Source organism: Aquarana catesbeiana, linkage group LG11 (assembly GCF_042186555.1).
Source record: "Aquarana catesbeiana isolate 2022-GZ linkage group LG11, ASM4218655v1, whole genome shotgun sequence".
Taxonomy (NCBI): Eukaryota; Metazoa; Chordata; class Amphibia; order Anura; family Ranidae; genus Aquarana; species Aquarana catesbeiana.
This window is the reverse complement of record NC_133334.1, coordinates 203651171-203664138: the sequence shown is the minus strand read 5'-3', so window position 1 is coordinate 203664138 and position 12968 is coordinate 203651171. Positions and strand designations below refer to the sequence as shown.

At 42.2% G+C, this 12968-nt stretch overlaps 1 protein-coding gene across 1 annotated transcript in view; it reads left to right on the top strand.

Moving 5' to 3' along the window:
* The window catches only part of CTSF (cathepsin F), a 192531-nt gene that overhangs the window by 101006 nt on the left and 78557 nt on the right, over positions 1-12968 (top strand). Inside the window, exon 9 of the mRNA XM_073605173.1 lies at positions 4806-4886. Within this exon, the coding sequence (XP_073461274.1) occupies positions 4806-4886 (81 nt within the window). The remainder of the gene's footprint in view (positions 1-4805; positions 4887-12968) is intronic.

Sequence of the window (12968 nt, the reverse complement as noted above, 5' to 3'; positions counted from 1 at the left end):
TGTCTCTACCTCGCATTTCTCTACTAAATATCTTCTTCCTTTCCTTACTTTTCTATCTCTACTTCTTCCCCCTTCTTTCTTCCCTCATACCCGAACCTACCCCTCCCCCCCTTCCTGTCCCACCGGAACATGGCGTTCAACAATATCAGAGTGATGTCTCTTAATGCAAAGGGGCTTAATACGCCTGAGAAGAGATGCATGCTGATAGATGACTTGAAGCGGACTTGCACGGACTTAGCCTTTATTCAAGAGACACACTTTAAAGCTAACAAATTACCGTATCTACAATGTAAGCTTTTCCAGATGACTTATCACTCTACAAACCCGACTGCCAAATCCAAAGGGGTTTCCATATTAATATCTAGTAAAACTCTATGGCACCATCAGAGCTCTATGATAGACCCATCAGGAAGATATGTTTTCCTTAAAGGCCTAATAGGTACTGTAATAGTAACGCTAGCAGCAATATATGTCCCTAATGAGCAGCAAGCCACATTTACCTGAGACACTTTGGAGAAACTGGACGACTTTAGGGAAGGACAGCTGATCATGGGGGGAGACTTTAACACCCCATTAATCCCATCTGTAGACACCTCAACTGGTAAATCTATGATCCAACCGAATCAACTCAAACGAATAGCAAAAACGCTACACAAATCACAATTAATCGATATCTGGCGCTTACAACACTCGGGAGAACGCGACTACACATTTTACTCACACATGCACCAGGTATATACCAGGATAGATTATTTCCTGATCCCCCACAGTCAGCTTCACGCGGTGGAACAGACCTCCATAGGTAATAGAACGTGGTCTGACCATGCACCTATCTTCCTGACCTACACTCTGTCGGACATCTCCTCACCCAGACACCGTTTTTGGCGTCTTAATGAAAGTCTCTTGCAAGACTCAGAAGTGTTGACGGACGTGACCAGAGCGCTAAATTTGTACTTTCAGGAAAACGACCAGCCAGACTATGACCCTGGGATTTTGTGGGAAGCCCACAAAGTAGTTATCAGAGGAATCCTCATCACACATGGTGCACGAATCAAGCGAGAAAGAAATAAACAACTCTCCCAACTTCTAAAGGAATTTTCTATCTCTGAAGCCAGACACAAACATGCCCCCACGCAGTCCTCGGAGACTGCTCTGATGATTCTTAGACGACAAATCACTGACCTCTTACACTATAGAGCTAAGGCACCCTTACAGTTCTGTCGCAAACAGACATACGAGTCAGGTGATAAATGTGGGAAACTATTAGCAAGGATGGTTAGAGACCACAAATCATCTACATACATCCCACATATTGTCACGACGGGAGGTAAAAAAAGAAGTCCTACCAGCACAAATCACTAAAGAGTTTAACCATTTTTATTCCAATCTATACAACTTGCCACAAGTGGTTTCCCCTACGACTGATATAGAGAACTACATCACATCTTCTCAAATGCCATCCCTCACCCAGGCAATTAGGGAAGACTTAGACTCCCCTATAACTTTGATAGAAATCCAAAAAGCCGTAGGGACAATGAAACCAGGTAAAGCCCCAGGCCCAGATGGCTATACACTACAATATTATAAAACTCTCCTCCTGATACTAGGACCTCCTATGGTCACGTTATTCAACAGGGTCGGTGTTGACGGAGCATTTGCTAGAGAAACACTTGGTGCTCATATTTCAGTGATTCATAAGGAAGGAAAAGACCCGGCAGCATGTAGTAGTTACAGACCCATATCATTATTAAATCTTGATTTAAAAATATTCACTAAAATTCTGGCTACTCGGTTGGCGCAGCACCTCCAGCAACTCATACACCTAGACCAGGTTGGCTTCATCCCGTCTCGGGAGGCCAGAGATAGTACTACAAAGGTGCTAAATCTACTATATGTCACCAGGTCTAGGAAAATCCCATGTATCCTTCTCAATTCCCACGCTGAAAAAGCGTTCGACCGGGTAAGCTGGTCATTTATGTTTGCGGTACTCAGACACATCGGCCTGGGGGAGGTGATGCTTAACTGAATAGCCGGAATATATTCTAACCCAACAGCCCGAGTAAATGCTAATGGAGTCCTATCGGACCCCTTCCCAATAACAAATTGGACGAGACAGGGATGCCCATTATCCCCTCTACTATTTGCTCTCTCCTTGGAACCCTTTCTATCCAAAATCAGATTGAATCCCGACATTCAAGGGATATCAATTGGTCCTCTGCAACACAAGATCTCGGCCTATGCGGACGACCTGCTCTTCTCGCTAACCAACCCAGGGGTGTCCCTACCAAACCTAATCTCAGAATTCGAGACATATGGGAAAATATCAAACCTAAAAATACATGTTTCCAAATCGGAAGCAATGGGGATATCACTACCGGCCCATATTCTTCTGAATTTACAATCGAATTTTAGATTTAAATGGACGTCCTCTGCCCTGACTTACTTAGGCACGAAAATACCACCAGATCTGTCTCACGTCTATCAGAGCAACTTCCCCCCTCTATTAGTTAAGACTAGGGTATTATTAGAAAATTGAAATAAAGGGTTACACTCCTGGTTTGGGCGGTGCAATTTACTCGAAATGAGTATACTCCCAAAATTTTTATACCTCTTCCAGGCCCTACCAATTAAGGTACCTCCCATATATTTTAAACAAGTACAAGCCCTTTTCACCCGTTTTGTTTGGGCTCATAAAAAGCCTCGCATCCCACGATCTCAACTATCCACACCAAAGCACTATGGCGGCCTAGCGCTACCAGACGTCAGGAAGTACTATCAAGCTATCCATTTAGGTAGGGTTCTTGATTGGTGCCGACATAAGGACTCTAAGTTGTGGGCACAAATGGAACAACACCAAACCATTATACCTCTACAAACTGCGATATGGTGTAGTGACTCCCTTCCTTCAGAATTGAAATCCCATCCTATCATTGAAAACACTATAAGACAATGCATTCAAGCTACCTTACATACCTCTCTAACTACCAAAACATCTCCCTTAACACCGATTCTAGGTAACCCCAACTTCCCTCCTGGACTCTCATCTACGCAATTTCAGATCTTGAGAAAAAACAATTGTGTCTTAGCGTCAAAATTTGTGCAACAAAATAAATGGCCCTCCATCTCAGAACTGATGGATCCCGTAGGCGCGTTTAAACTTTTGTTCTGGGACGCAGCACGTATTCACCATTTTCTCCAGACTTTCCCAAACCCTCAAAGCTACACCAGACCTCTGACCATGTTTGAAGAACTTTGTAAGGACACAGAGCCATTGCCACAGGCCCTATACAAGATGTACAGCCTATTGAACACTCCCCCCCCAACCACCCTGTTTACCATGCATTATAAAGTGGGAAACAGACCTCCAACGCACTTTTACAACAGCCCAGAAACAAAACAGGATTAGTCTCTCCCTTAAGTCCTCAATATGCACTAAAGTCCAAGAGACGAATTATAAGATCCTGACAAGGTGGTACCTAACACCAAGTCGTTTACATATCATTTTTCCTGACACATCAAAGTATTGCTGGCGTTGTCACCAGGAAGAGGGAACACTTTTACACATGTTTTGGTCATTTATGTTGACAATTTTCTGGACTGCAGTTCGTACCATCTCCCAAAAATTTACTGACTTCCAAATCCCGAATGACCCGGCATTTTTTCTACTCCACATTTCTTCCATACCACTCAAAACCTTTAAGAAACCTCTACTGAGACATTTAACAAATGCAGCCAAATCCTGTATTCCCCTGTTATGGAAACAGCAATCCCTACCAACCACAGCAATGTGGTTGAGGAAGGTAGAAGACTTAAATAAAATGGAAGACTTGATAATGACGGCTCAGGATAGACAGGAAACCTATAGGAAAACATGGACTCATTGGAATATATTTAAATATTCAGAAGAGGGTAAATCCCTCCTTGGGAACTAAAACCCTACCATTCTATATTGATCAACAACCGACAGTCATCTTAGTACACGGAGATTTATATATCTGAACGCCTCATACCCCCCTTCTCGTTTCTTATTATTTCTTCCCCCCCCCTATCTATTACTTACTCCTCTATTTCTCTTCTCTCTTCTTTGGTGGCTGCCTCCTGACTAGTGTATCTACACTCTCATATGATATTGGGACTCAAATACAGAGCAACAAAGGTACCCATGTATATCTTTAAAGATACGATAATGCAGAGATATATGCTATGTGCTTTGATGAATTACATGTACTACCATAATGCAATGTCGGGAGGCTGCGACCCCCTCTGTTATATACCAATGTGGTATGTTGTGGGCTCCGCCCTTTTTTTTTTCTTTTGAAAATTAATAAAATATATATTTGAAAAAAAAAGAAAATCTGTGGAATGACTTGAAGACTGCAGTCCACAAATGGTCACCATCAAATTGAACTGGGCTTGAGCAGTTCTGCAAAGAAGAGTGGGCAAATATTGAAAAGTCTAGATGTGCAAAGTTAGTAGAGACATATTCCAGCAGACTAAAGGCTCTATGATTCTGATTTTGTTTTTTTGTTTTTTCTGACATGTTGGTGTTGTATATTTCACTTGGATGTTATAAGTTGCGCTAGTAAATACAGCTGCACAAAACAAAAACTGTGCCTGTATTCATTTCAGGCTGCAAAGCAACAAAATATGATTATTTTATAGGGAGTGATTCTTTTCTATACCCACTGTACATTGTATATTAGTTGACAGTAATTGATGTTAATCAGTCAGTCATTATATAGAGACATTATATACGAACAGGGTCTTTTCAATAACATTCAGACACTTTGTATTCTTACTTGTAGAGCTGGTGGATTGCGATGGTGTGGATCATGCATGTGGAGGAGGTCTTCCATCAAGTGCATATGAAGCTATTGAGAAGCTAGGTAGGTGGAAAACTATACAAATTCTTTAAATTGAATTTATCTGGGTTATATTGATTTCCTAATATTAACTGTATCTGTTGACTGTATTTGTACTAACACTATAATTATTCTGCCACTACTGCATTTAGGACAAAACAAATTAAGGATATCATATATCCTTATATAAATAAAAAATAAAATGTATCCTTATGTAAATAATAATAAGGATAAGCATTATCCTGTATTGGTGGGTGAGAGTCCCTTTCACCTACGTAAATGCAACCCATTTTGGTGAGTAGTTAGGCAGCTGTGTCAGGAGTTTATAGAGGATTTAAGATGGTGAGTTTTGTCATTCTTCTTAAGACTTTAACCACTTCCCACCCGGCCACTGCATATATACGGGCGAGTGGGCGCTTCCTCCTTCTGAGTGGATGTTCAGGAACGTCCCTTAGAAGGAGGGGGATCACACGTGTGCCCTCGCCGTGTCACCCTGACACGGCACATCTCTGATCGGCAGGAGGGCTCTGTGATTGGCCCTCCTGATCACATGATGGCTGTGTCCAATCAGAGCCGTCATGTGATGTAAACAGAGAGCTGGTTGCTAGGTGATCGGCTCTCCTCTCCTCACATGGAAGTTCTCAGTGAGGAGAGGAGAGCAGATCGCTGCAGCCAGCCGGTGAACATTGAGTATGAGCTGTTTTTACAGCTTTTTACACAATGATCACCGGCACAGTGTCCCCACACAATGTAAACACAGACAGTGTCCCCAAAACACTGTCCCCACACACATGTCCTTAGACAGTAAAAACACCTGTTCCCACATATGTAATGCCCCGTACACACGGTCGAACTTTGTTCGGACATTCCGACAACAAAATCCTAGGATTTTTTCCAACAGATGTTGGCTCAAACTTGTCTTGCATACACACGGTCACACAAAGTTGTCGGAAAATCCGATTGTTCTAAATGCGGTGACGTAAAACACGTACGTCAGGACTATAAACGGGGCAGTGGCCAATAGCTTTCATCTCTTTATTTATTCTGAGCATGCGTTGCACTTTGTCCGTCGGATTTGTGTACACACGATCAGAATTTCCGACAACGGATTTTGTTGTCGGAAAAGTTTATATCCTGCTCTCAAACTTTGTGTGTCGGAAAATGTGTGATGGAGCCCACACACGGTCGGAATTTCTGACGACAAGGTCCTATCACACATTTTCCATCGGAAAATCCGACCGTGTGTACGGGGCATAACACTAAAATCATATGTCCCAATGATCATCTGCACACATATGTCCGTGATCATCTGCGCACATATGTCAGTGATCATTGCGTACAAATGTCCGTGATCACACAAACCAATTATTATACACTTAAAGGGATTTTTTTTGCCAAAGACATGTAGCAGAATACATTTTGGCTTACATTTATGACAAAATTAGATTTTATTGGGTTTATTTTAAAACAGAAAGTAGAAAGTATTTTTTTTTTCAAAATTTCGGCTCATTTTTTCACTTATGTCACAAAAAATAAAAAATTGATTTGTGAATAAATACCACCAAAAGAAGGCTCTATTTGTGTGAACAAAATGATAAAAATTTTATTTGGGTACAGTGTTGCATGACCGCACAATTCCTATTGAAAGTGCAAGAGCGCTGAAAGCTGAAAATTGGCCTGGGAAGGAAGGGGGTGAAAGTGCCCAGTATTGTAGTGGTTAAAGACCAGATATGATTTTTTTTATCTCATGTAACACAACACATTGGAGGATACTGCTAGCACTTTTAAATATGTAAAACAATAATTGCATTATTTCAACCTTGGTTCACGCTTCTGCGGGTGCGGAATCGCGCGGGACTGCCATTCATTCTGATTGGCACCTCCACGCATGTAAAATTGCAGTGCGAGAACCACAAGGAAATCGCATGGTCAAAAAGAAGCCGCAAGCTGTCACAGCAGGGTGCCCACAGTTGAAATGGGAGAGGAGAGGGTGACAAGTGATGGCTCAGGTGAGCACATCGCTGGGTCGTGGGACAGGTGATTGTGTGCCTATAATAGTAATAGTACAGCCATGGCCAAAAGTTTTGAGAATGACACAAATATTTTCTCAAAGTCTGCTGCTTCAGTGTTTTTAGATCTTTTTGTTAGAAGTTACTATGGTATACGGAAGTATAATTACAAGCATTTGATAAGTGTCAAAGGCTTTTATTGACAATTACATTAAGTTTATGCAAATAGTCAATATTTGCAGCGTTGACCCTTTTTTTTCAAGACCTCTGCAGTTCGCCCTGGCATGCTGTCAATCAACTTCTGGGCCACATCCTGACTGATTGCAGCCCATTCTTGCACAATCAATGCTTGCAGTTTGTCAGAAGTTCTCAATAGGATTAAGGTCCTTATGCAGTACTTAGCAGTATTATGGCAACTGTAAAGGTGCCTACAGACATTAGATGGCATTGGGTCATTAAAACAGTACATGTAGACCTGAATTGACATTAGATCTACAGTGCCTTGCAAAAGTATTCACCCCCCTTGGCTTTTTACCTATTTTGTTACATTACAGCCTTTAGTTCAACGTTTTTTTAATCTGAATTATATGTGATGGATCAGAACACAATAGTCTAAGTTGGTGAAGTAAAATTAGAAAAATATATACATAAAGAAATAAAAAACGGATAATTGGCATGTGCGTATGTATTCACACCCTTTGTTATGAAGCCCATAAAAACCTCTGGTGCAACCAATTACCTTCAGAAGTCACATAATTAGAGAAATGATGTCCACCTGTGTGCAATCTAAGTGTCACATGATCTGTCATTACATATACACACCTTTTTGAAAGCCCCCAGAGGCTTCAACACCTAAGCACCACTAACCAAACACTGCCATGAAGACCAAGGAACTCTCCAAACGAGTAAGGGACAATGTTGTTGAGAAGTACAAGTCAGGTTTAGGTTATAAAAAAATATCTAAATCTTTGATGATCTCTAGGAGCACCATCAAATCTATCATAACCAAATGGAAAGAACATGGCACAACAGCAAACCTGCCAAGAGATGGCCGCACACCAAAACTCATGGACCGGGCCAGGAGGGTATTAATCAGAGAGGCAGCACAGAGACATAAGGTAACCCTGGAGGAGCTGCAGAGTTCCACAGCAGATACTGGAGTATCTGTACATAGGACGACAATAAGCCGTACGCTCCATAGAGTTGGGCTTTATGGCAGAGTGGCCAGAAGAAAGCCATTACTTTCAGCAAAAAACAAAATGGCACGTTTTGAGTTTGCAAAAAGGCATGTGGGAGACTCCCAAAATGTATGGAGGAAGGTGCTCTGGTCTGATGAGACTAAAATTGAACTTTTTGGCCATCAAAGAAAACGCTATGTCTGGCACAAACCCATCACATCACATCACCCAAAAAACACCATCCCCACAGTGAAACATGGTGGTGGCAGCATCATGCTGGAGGGATGTTTTTCAGAAGTCAGGACTGGAAAACTGGTCAGAGTTGAGGGAAAGATGGATGGTGCTAAATACAGGGATATTCTTGAGCAAAACGTGTACCACTCTGTGTGATTTGAGGCTAGAATGGAGGTTCACCTTCCAGCAGGACAATGACGCCAAACACACTGCTAAAGCAACACTTGAGTGGTTTAAGAGGAAACATGTAAATGTGTTGGAATGGCCTAGTCAAAGCCCAGATCTCAATCCAATAGAAAATCTGTGGTCAGACTTAAAGATTGCTGTTCATAAGCGCAAACCATCCAACTTGAAGGAGCTGAGCAGTTTTGCAAGGAGGAATGGGTAAAAATACCAGTGGTAAGATGTGGCAAGCTCATAGAGACTTATCCAAAGCGACTTGGAGCTGTGATAGCCGCAAGAAGTGGCTCTACAAAGTATTGACTTTAGGGGGGTGAATAATTATGCACATTGACTTATTCTGTCCTATTTGTTGTTTGCTTCACAATAATAAAGAAAAAACATCTTCAAAGTTGTGGACATGTTCTGTAAATTAAATGATGCAAATCCTCAAACAATCCATGTTAATTCCAGGTTGTGATGCCAAGGGGGTGAATACTTTTGTAAGGCACTGTAATAAATACATAGTTAGACAGTTAGGATGAAAAAAGACACAAGTCCACGTAGTTCAACCAATAATACCTATTGGCTACCAGCACAAAACAGTAATCAAAGGTACTACAGCAACTGTGCCTGTAGACATTACGTGAAATAAGTTCTATTGTGTGTGGGTCACCAGCAGAGAACAGTGCTGTAGGAGCTGTAAAGGTGCCTGTAAATATTACATAAATATACAAAAAAGTGCAGCGCTGGATGACTACTGAACAGTAGATAATACAAACTGTGCTAAAGAGCAAACAAAAGCATAAAAAACTGACAAACCGTGCACATTACTACACAACTGATTAACCTGATATGGATTAATAGATATTGTCCATATGTGAATAGCAAACACCAACTCAAATTTTATAAAAGAAAATGTGTTCAATTCTATTATAGTGACCACAAATGCATGAGTGAAAATTTTGCTGGGTGATTCCGTGACTTCCACCGCTGATAAACCCGTCACCACAGAAAGATTAAAGGCTTACCAGACAGCCCTTGACAGACAGCATGGAATATCCTCCACTATAGTTGTTATCCTCCCTGTAGATGGCTCCTATCCGAAAGCCCTGGACGGATGGTTTTCAGACTGATTCCCAGTGGTGGAGGGAGGGGGGAAGGGAAATCCCCTCTCAACGATGTTAGATATCCAAAAAGGAAGAGAAAAACGCTCCAATAGTGTAAAAAAGTATTATCTTTTCTTTATTAAAACTGCCATACAGGCATCACAAATGAAAATTCCTTGCAAGGAGTTAAAAACAGCTCCGATGTATATAGAAAGTTCGCGCATGCGCAGTCCGTACGTGCGTGTCTACCCTACGGCCGTTTCGTCAGAAATGACATCAGGGGCACGCCCACACGTCCGGGAGTAAGCTTCCTTTCTATTCAGAGCCAGAGGACCCCGCAGCTTTAGATGTGACAGTCAGTGCAGGAGCTCCTGCACTGACTGTCACATCTAAATCTGCGGGGTCCTCCGGCTCTGGAATGGAAAGGAAGCTTACTCCCGGCCGTGTGGGCGTGCCCCTGATGATGTCATTTCTGACGAAACGGCCGTAGGGTAGACACGCACGTACGGACTGCGCATGCGCGAACTTTCTATATACATCGGAGCTGTTTTTAACTCCTTGCAAGGAATTTTCATTTGTGATGCCTGTATGGCAGTTTTAATAAAGAAAAGATAATACTTTTTTACACTATTGGAGCGTTTTTCTCTTCCTTTTTGGATATCTAACATCGTTGAGAGGGGATTTCCCCTCCCCCCTCCCTCCACCACTGGGAATCAGTCTGAAAACCATCCGTCCAGGGCTTTCGGATAGGAGCCATCTACAGGGAGGATAACAACTATAGTGGAGGATATTCCATGCTGTCTGTCAAGGGCTGTCTGGTAAGCCTTTAATCTTTCTGTGGTGACGGGTTTATCAGCGGTGGAAGTCACGGAATCACCCAGCAAAATTTTCACTCATGCATTTGTGGACACTATAATAGAATTGAACACATTTTCTTTTATAAAATTTGAGTTGGTGTTTGCTATTCACATATGAGAAATGATATCCAACAAGTGTAAAATAATAATTTTAAGGTACTTGAAGCTGATCACAGGGATGCAAACAATGGAACACAACCTTGCAACAATGAACACTGCAAACTGTGCAGCCACATCTATCCATTACCACCTCAATAGCGCTGTACATATATATATGGCCTTATATTGAGGTGGTTCTACAGGATCATGGCTTTAACTGCTGTTATGATCTTGTTTTATGTTTTTTGTTTTATGTGGTTTTTTTTTTGTTTTTTTTCAGAGCTGGCAATTCCCTTAACCACCTCAATACTGGGCACTTTCGCCCCCTTCCTTCCCAGAACAATTTTCAGCTTTTAGCGCTCTCACACTTTCAATGACAATTGCGCGGTCATGCAATGCTGTACCCAAATTAAATTTTTATCATATTGTTCACACAAATAGAGCTTTCTTTTGGTGGTATTTATTCACTACTCCGTTTTTTATTTTTTGCGAAAAAAGAGCGGAAATTTGGAAAATAAAAAACAATATTTTCTTCTTTCGATTTTAAAAGAAATCCAATAAAATCGAATTTTGTCATAAATTTAGGCCTAAATGTATTCTGCTACATGTTTTTGGTAAAAAAAATACAGTTAAGTGTATAATAATTGGTTCGTGTGATCACGGACACATGTGCGCAAATGATCATGTACAGATGTGCGCAGGTGACATATGTGTGAAGATAATCATTGGGACATGTGATTTTACTGGGGCATATGTGGGGGACAGGTGTTTTTACTATGTGGGGACATGTGTTTTGGGGACATGTGTTTTGGGGACATTGTGTTACTATTGTGTTTTTACATGTGTGGGGACACTAGACTGGTGATCAGTGAGTAAAAAGCTGTAAAAAACAGCCTATACTCACTGATCACCAGCCGGCTGCAGCGATCCGCTCTCCTATCCTCACTGACAACTTCCGTGTGAGAGGAGAGCCGATTGCCTAGCAACCGGCTCTGTGTTTACATCACATGCCGGCTGTTATTCGACACGGCCGTCATGTGATCAGGAGGGCCAATCGCAGAGCCCTCCTGCTGATCGGAGATGTGCCGTGTCCGGGTGACACGAGTGCATCGGGATCCCGCTCCTTCTGAGGGACGTTCCTGAACGTCCACTCAGAAGGAGAGATAGCCCACCCGGCCGTTTATGTGCAGTGGCCGGGTGGGAAGTGGTTAAAGTAAAAGTGATCCAAGTAGCTTTCCCCCTTCTTTGACTTCAGAAGCCGGAAGTGATGAGGATTTTGCCACTTAAGATTTTCCTTTGTTTACAAGCTGCTACCAGCTTGTAAAGTAGCCGATTAACCACTTCCCGACCGCCTCCTGTACATATGCGGCCACAGGATGGGATCTAATAGACCCCAGATCTCTCCAAAGGGCGGACCTGTCATGGCCCATGCTAGCACATCCCTTTTGCTAACAATAAAGTTGATCAAAAACATTTAAAGGTACAGTGTAAAACAAAATATAAATACTAAAATAATAATACAATTTTTTAAAGTACCCCTGTCCCCCACTCCCACGTAGGTCCCGCACACATAAGTAAATGACAATCACACCACACATATGAGGTATCGCGACAAAGATTGGCAGCAGAGTGACAGCAATAATTCTAGCACCAGAACATTCTATGTCCTCTTGGGACCCACTTCTAGAACATAGGGATCATTTTTGTTCTCCATCAGGGTCCCACCCCTCCTCAGGCAACCTTCACTTGTCCTGTCTCAGCAAGGAGGAATTTTCTGTCTCTTTCCTCTGTTCATGGGTCACATCCCCATGCTATGGCACACAGTAGGCTGCAAGTGTCCCCTTCTTATCCTCGATGCCCAGATCTGTATCTGATTCTGTCTTGGCTAATGGCTTACCACAAGATGAGGAGGTGCAGAATGAGGCTGAGCTCATAAGTTGACAACCACTAGTCTAGGGAATGTAATACAACAATTGTCCAGGCTTACTGTCCATCCACATGTGCTGGACATTGTGCCTAAAATACTCGATGGTGGAATTGGCATGTAAGAAAACACTTGAAACGGATGCCTTTTGCAGGGTTACATCTTATCTGTGAACCATTGGACCCCTTCATTAAAGAGGTCACCAGTAGATAGCCCTGCTTTAGCAGGGAAATCTGGAATGCAGTCTTCCTAGGGGGCCTGTTTCCTTTGCAGTACACAGTTTGACTGTGAATGGGACGGTTCTTACTGTGAGCCTTGAAAACATTTTAATGAGTTCTCTGCTTCTGAGCCTTCCCTTCCCCTCCTGGGGTCTCAGCAGCTACTTGTCTCCCTGTGAAATTATTCTTCCCTATTATGGAAGGAATTAATATCCTATTGTTCCCGGTTTATGTCTAGCTGTAAGCTGTAAACATCCAGCCTCCTTCTCCTGTGCTGTCTCTGATTTAGCTTCTGCTGAATACATGCAATTGCTGATTG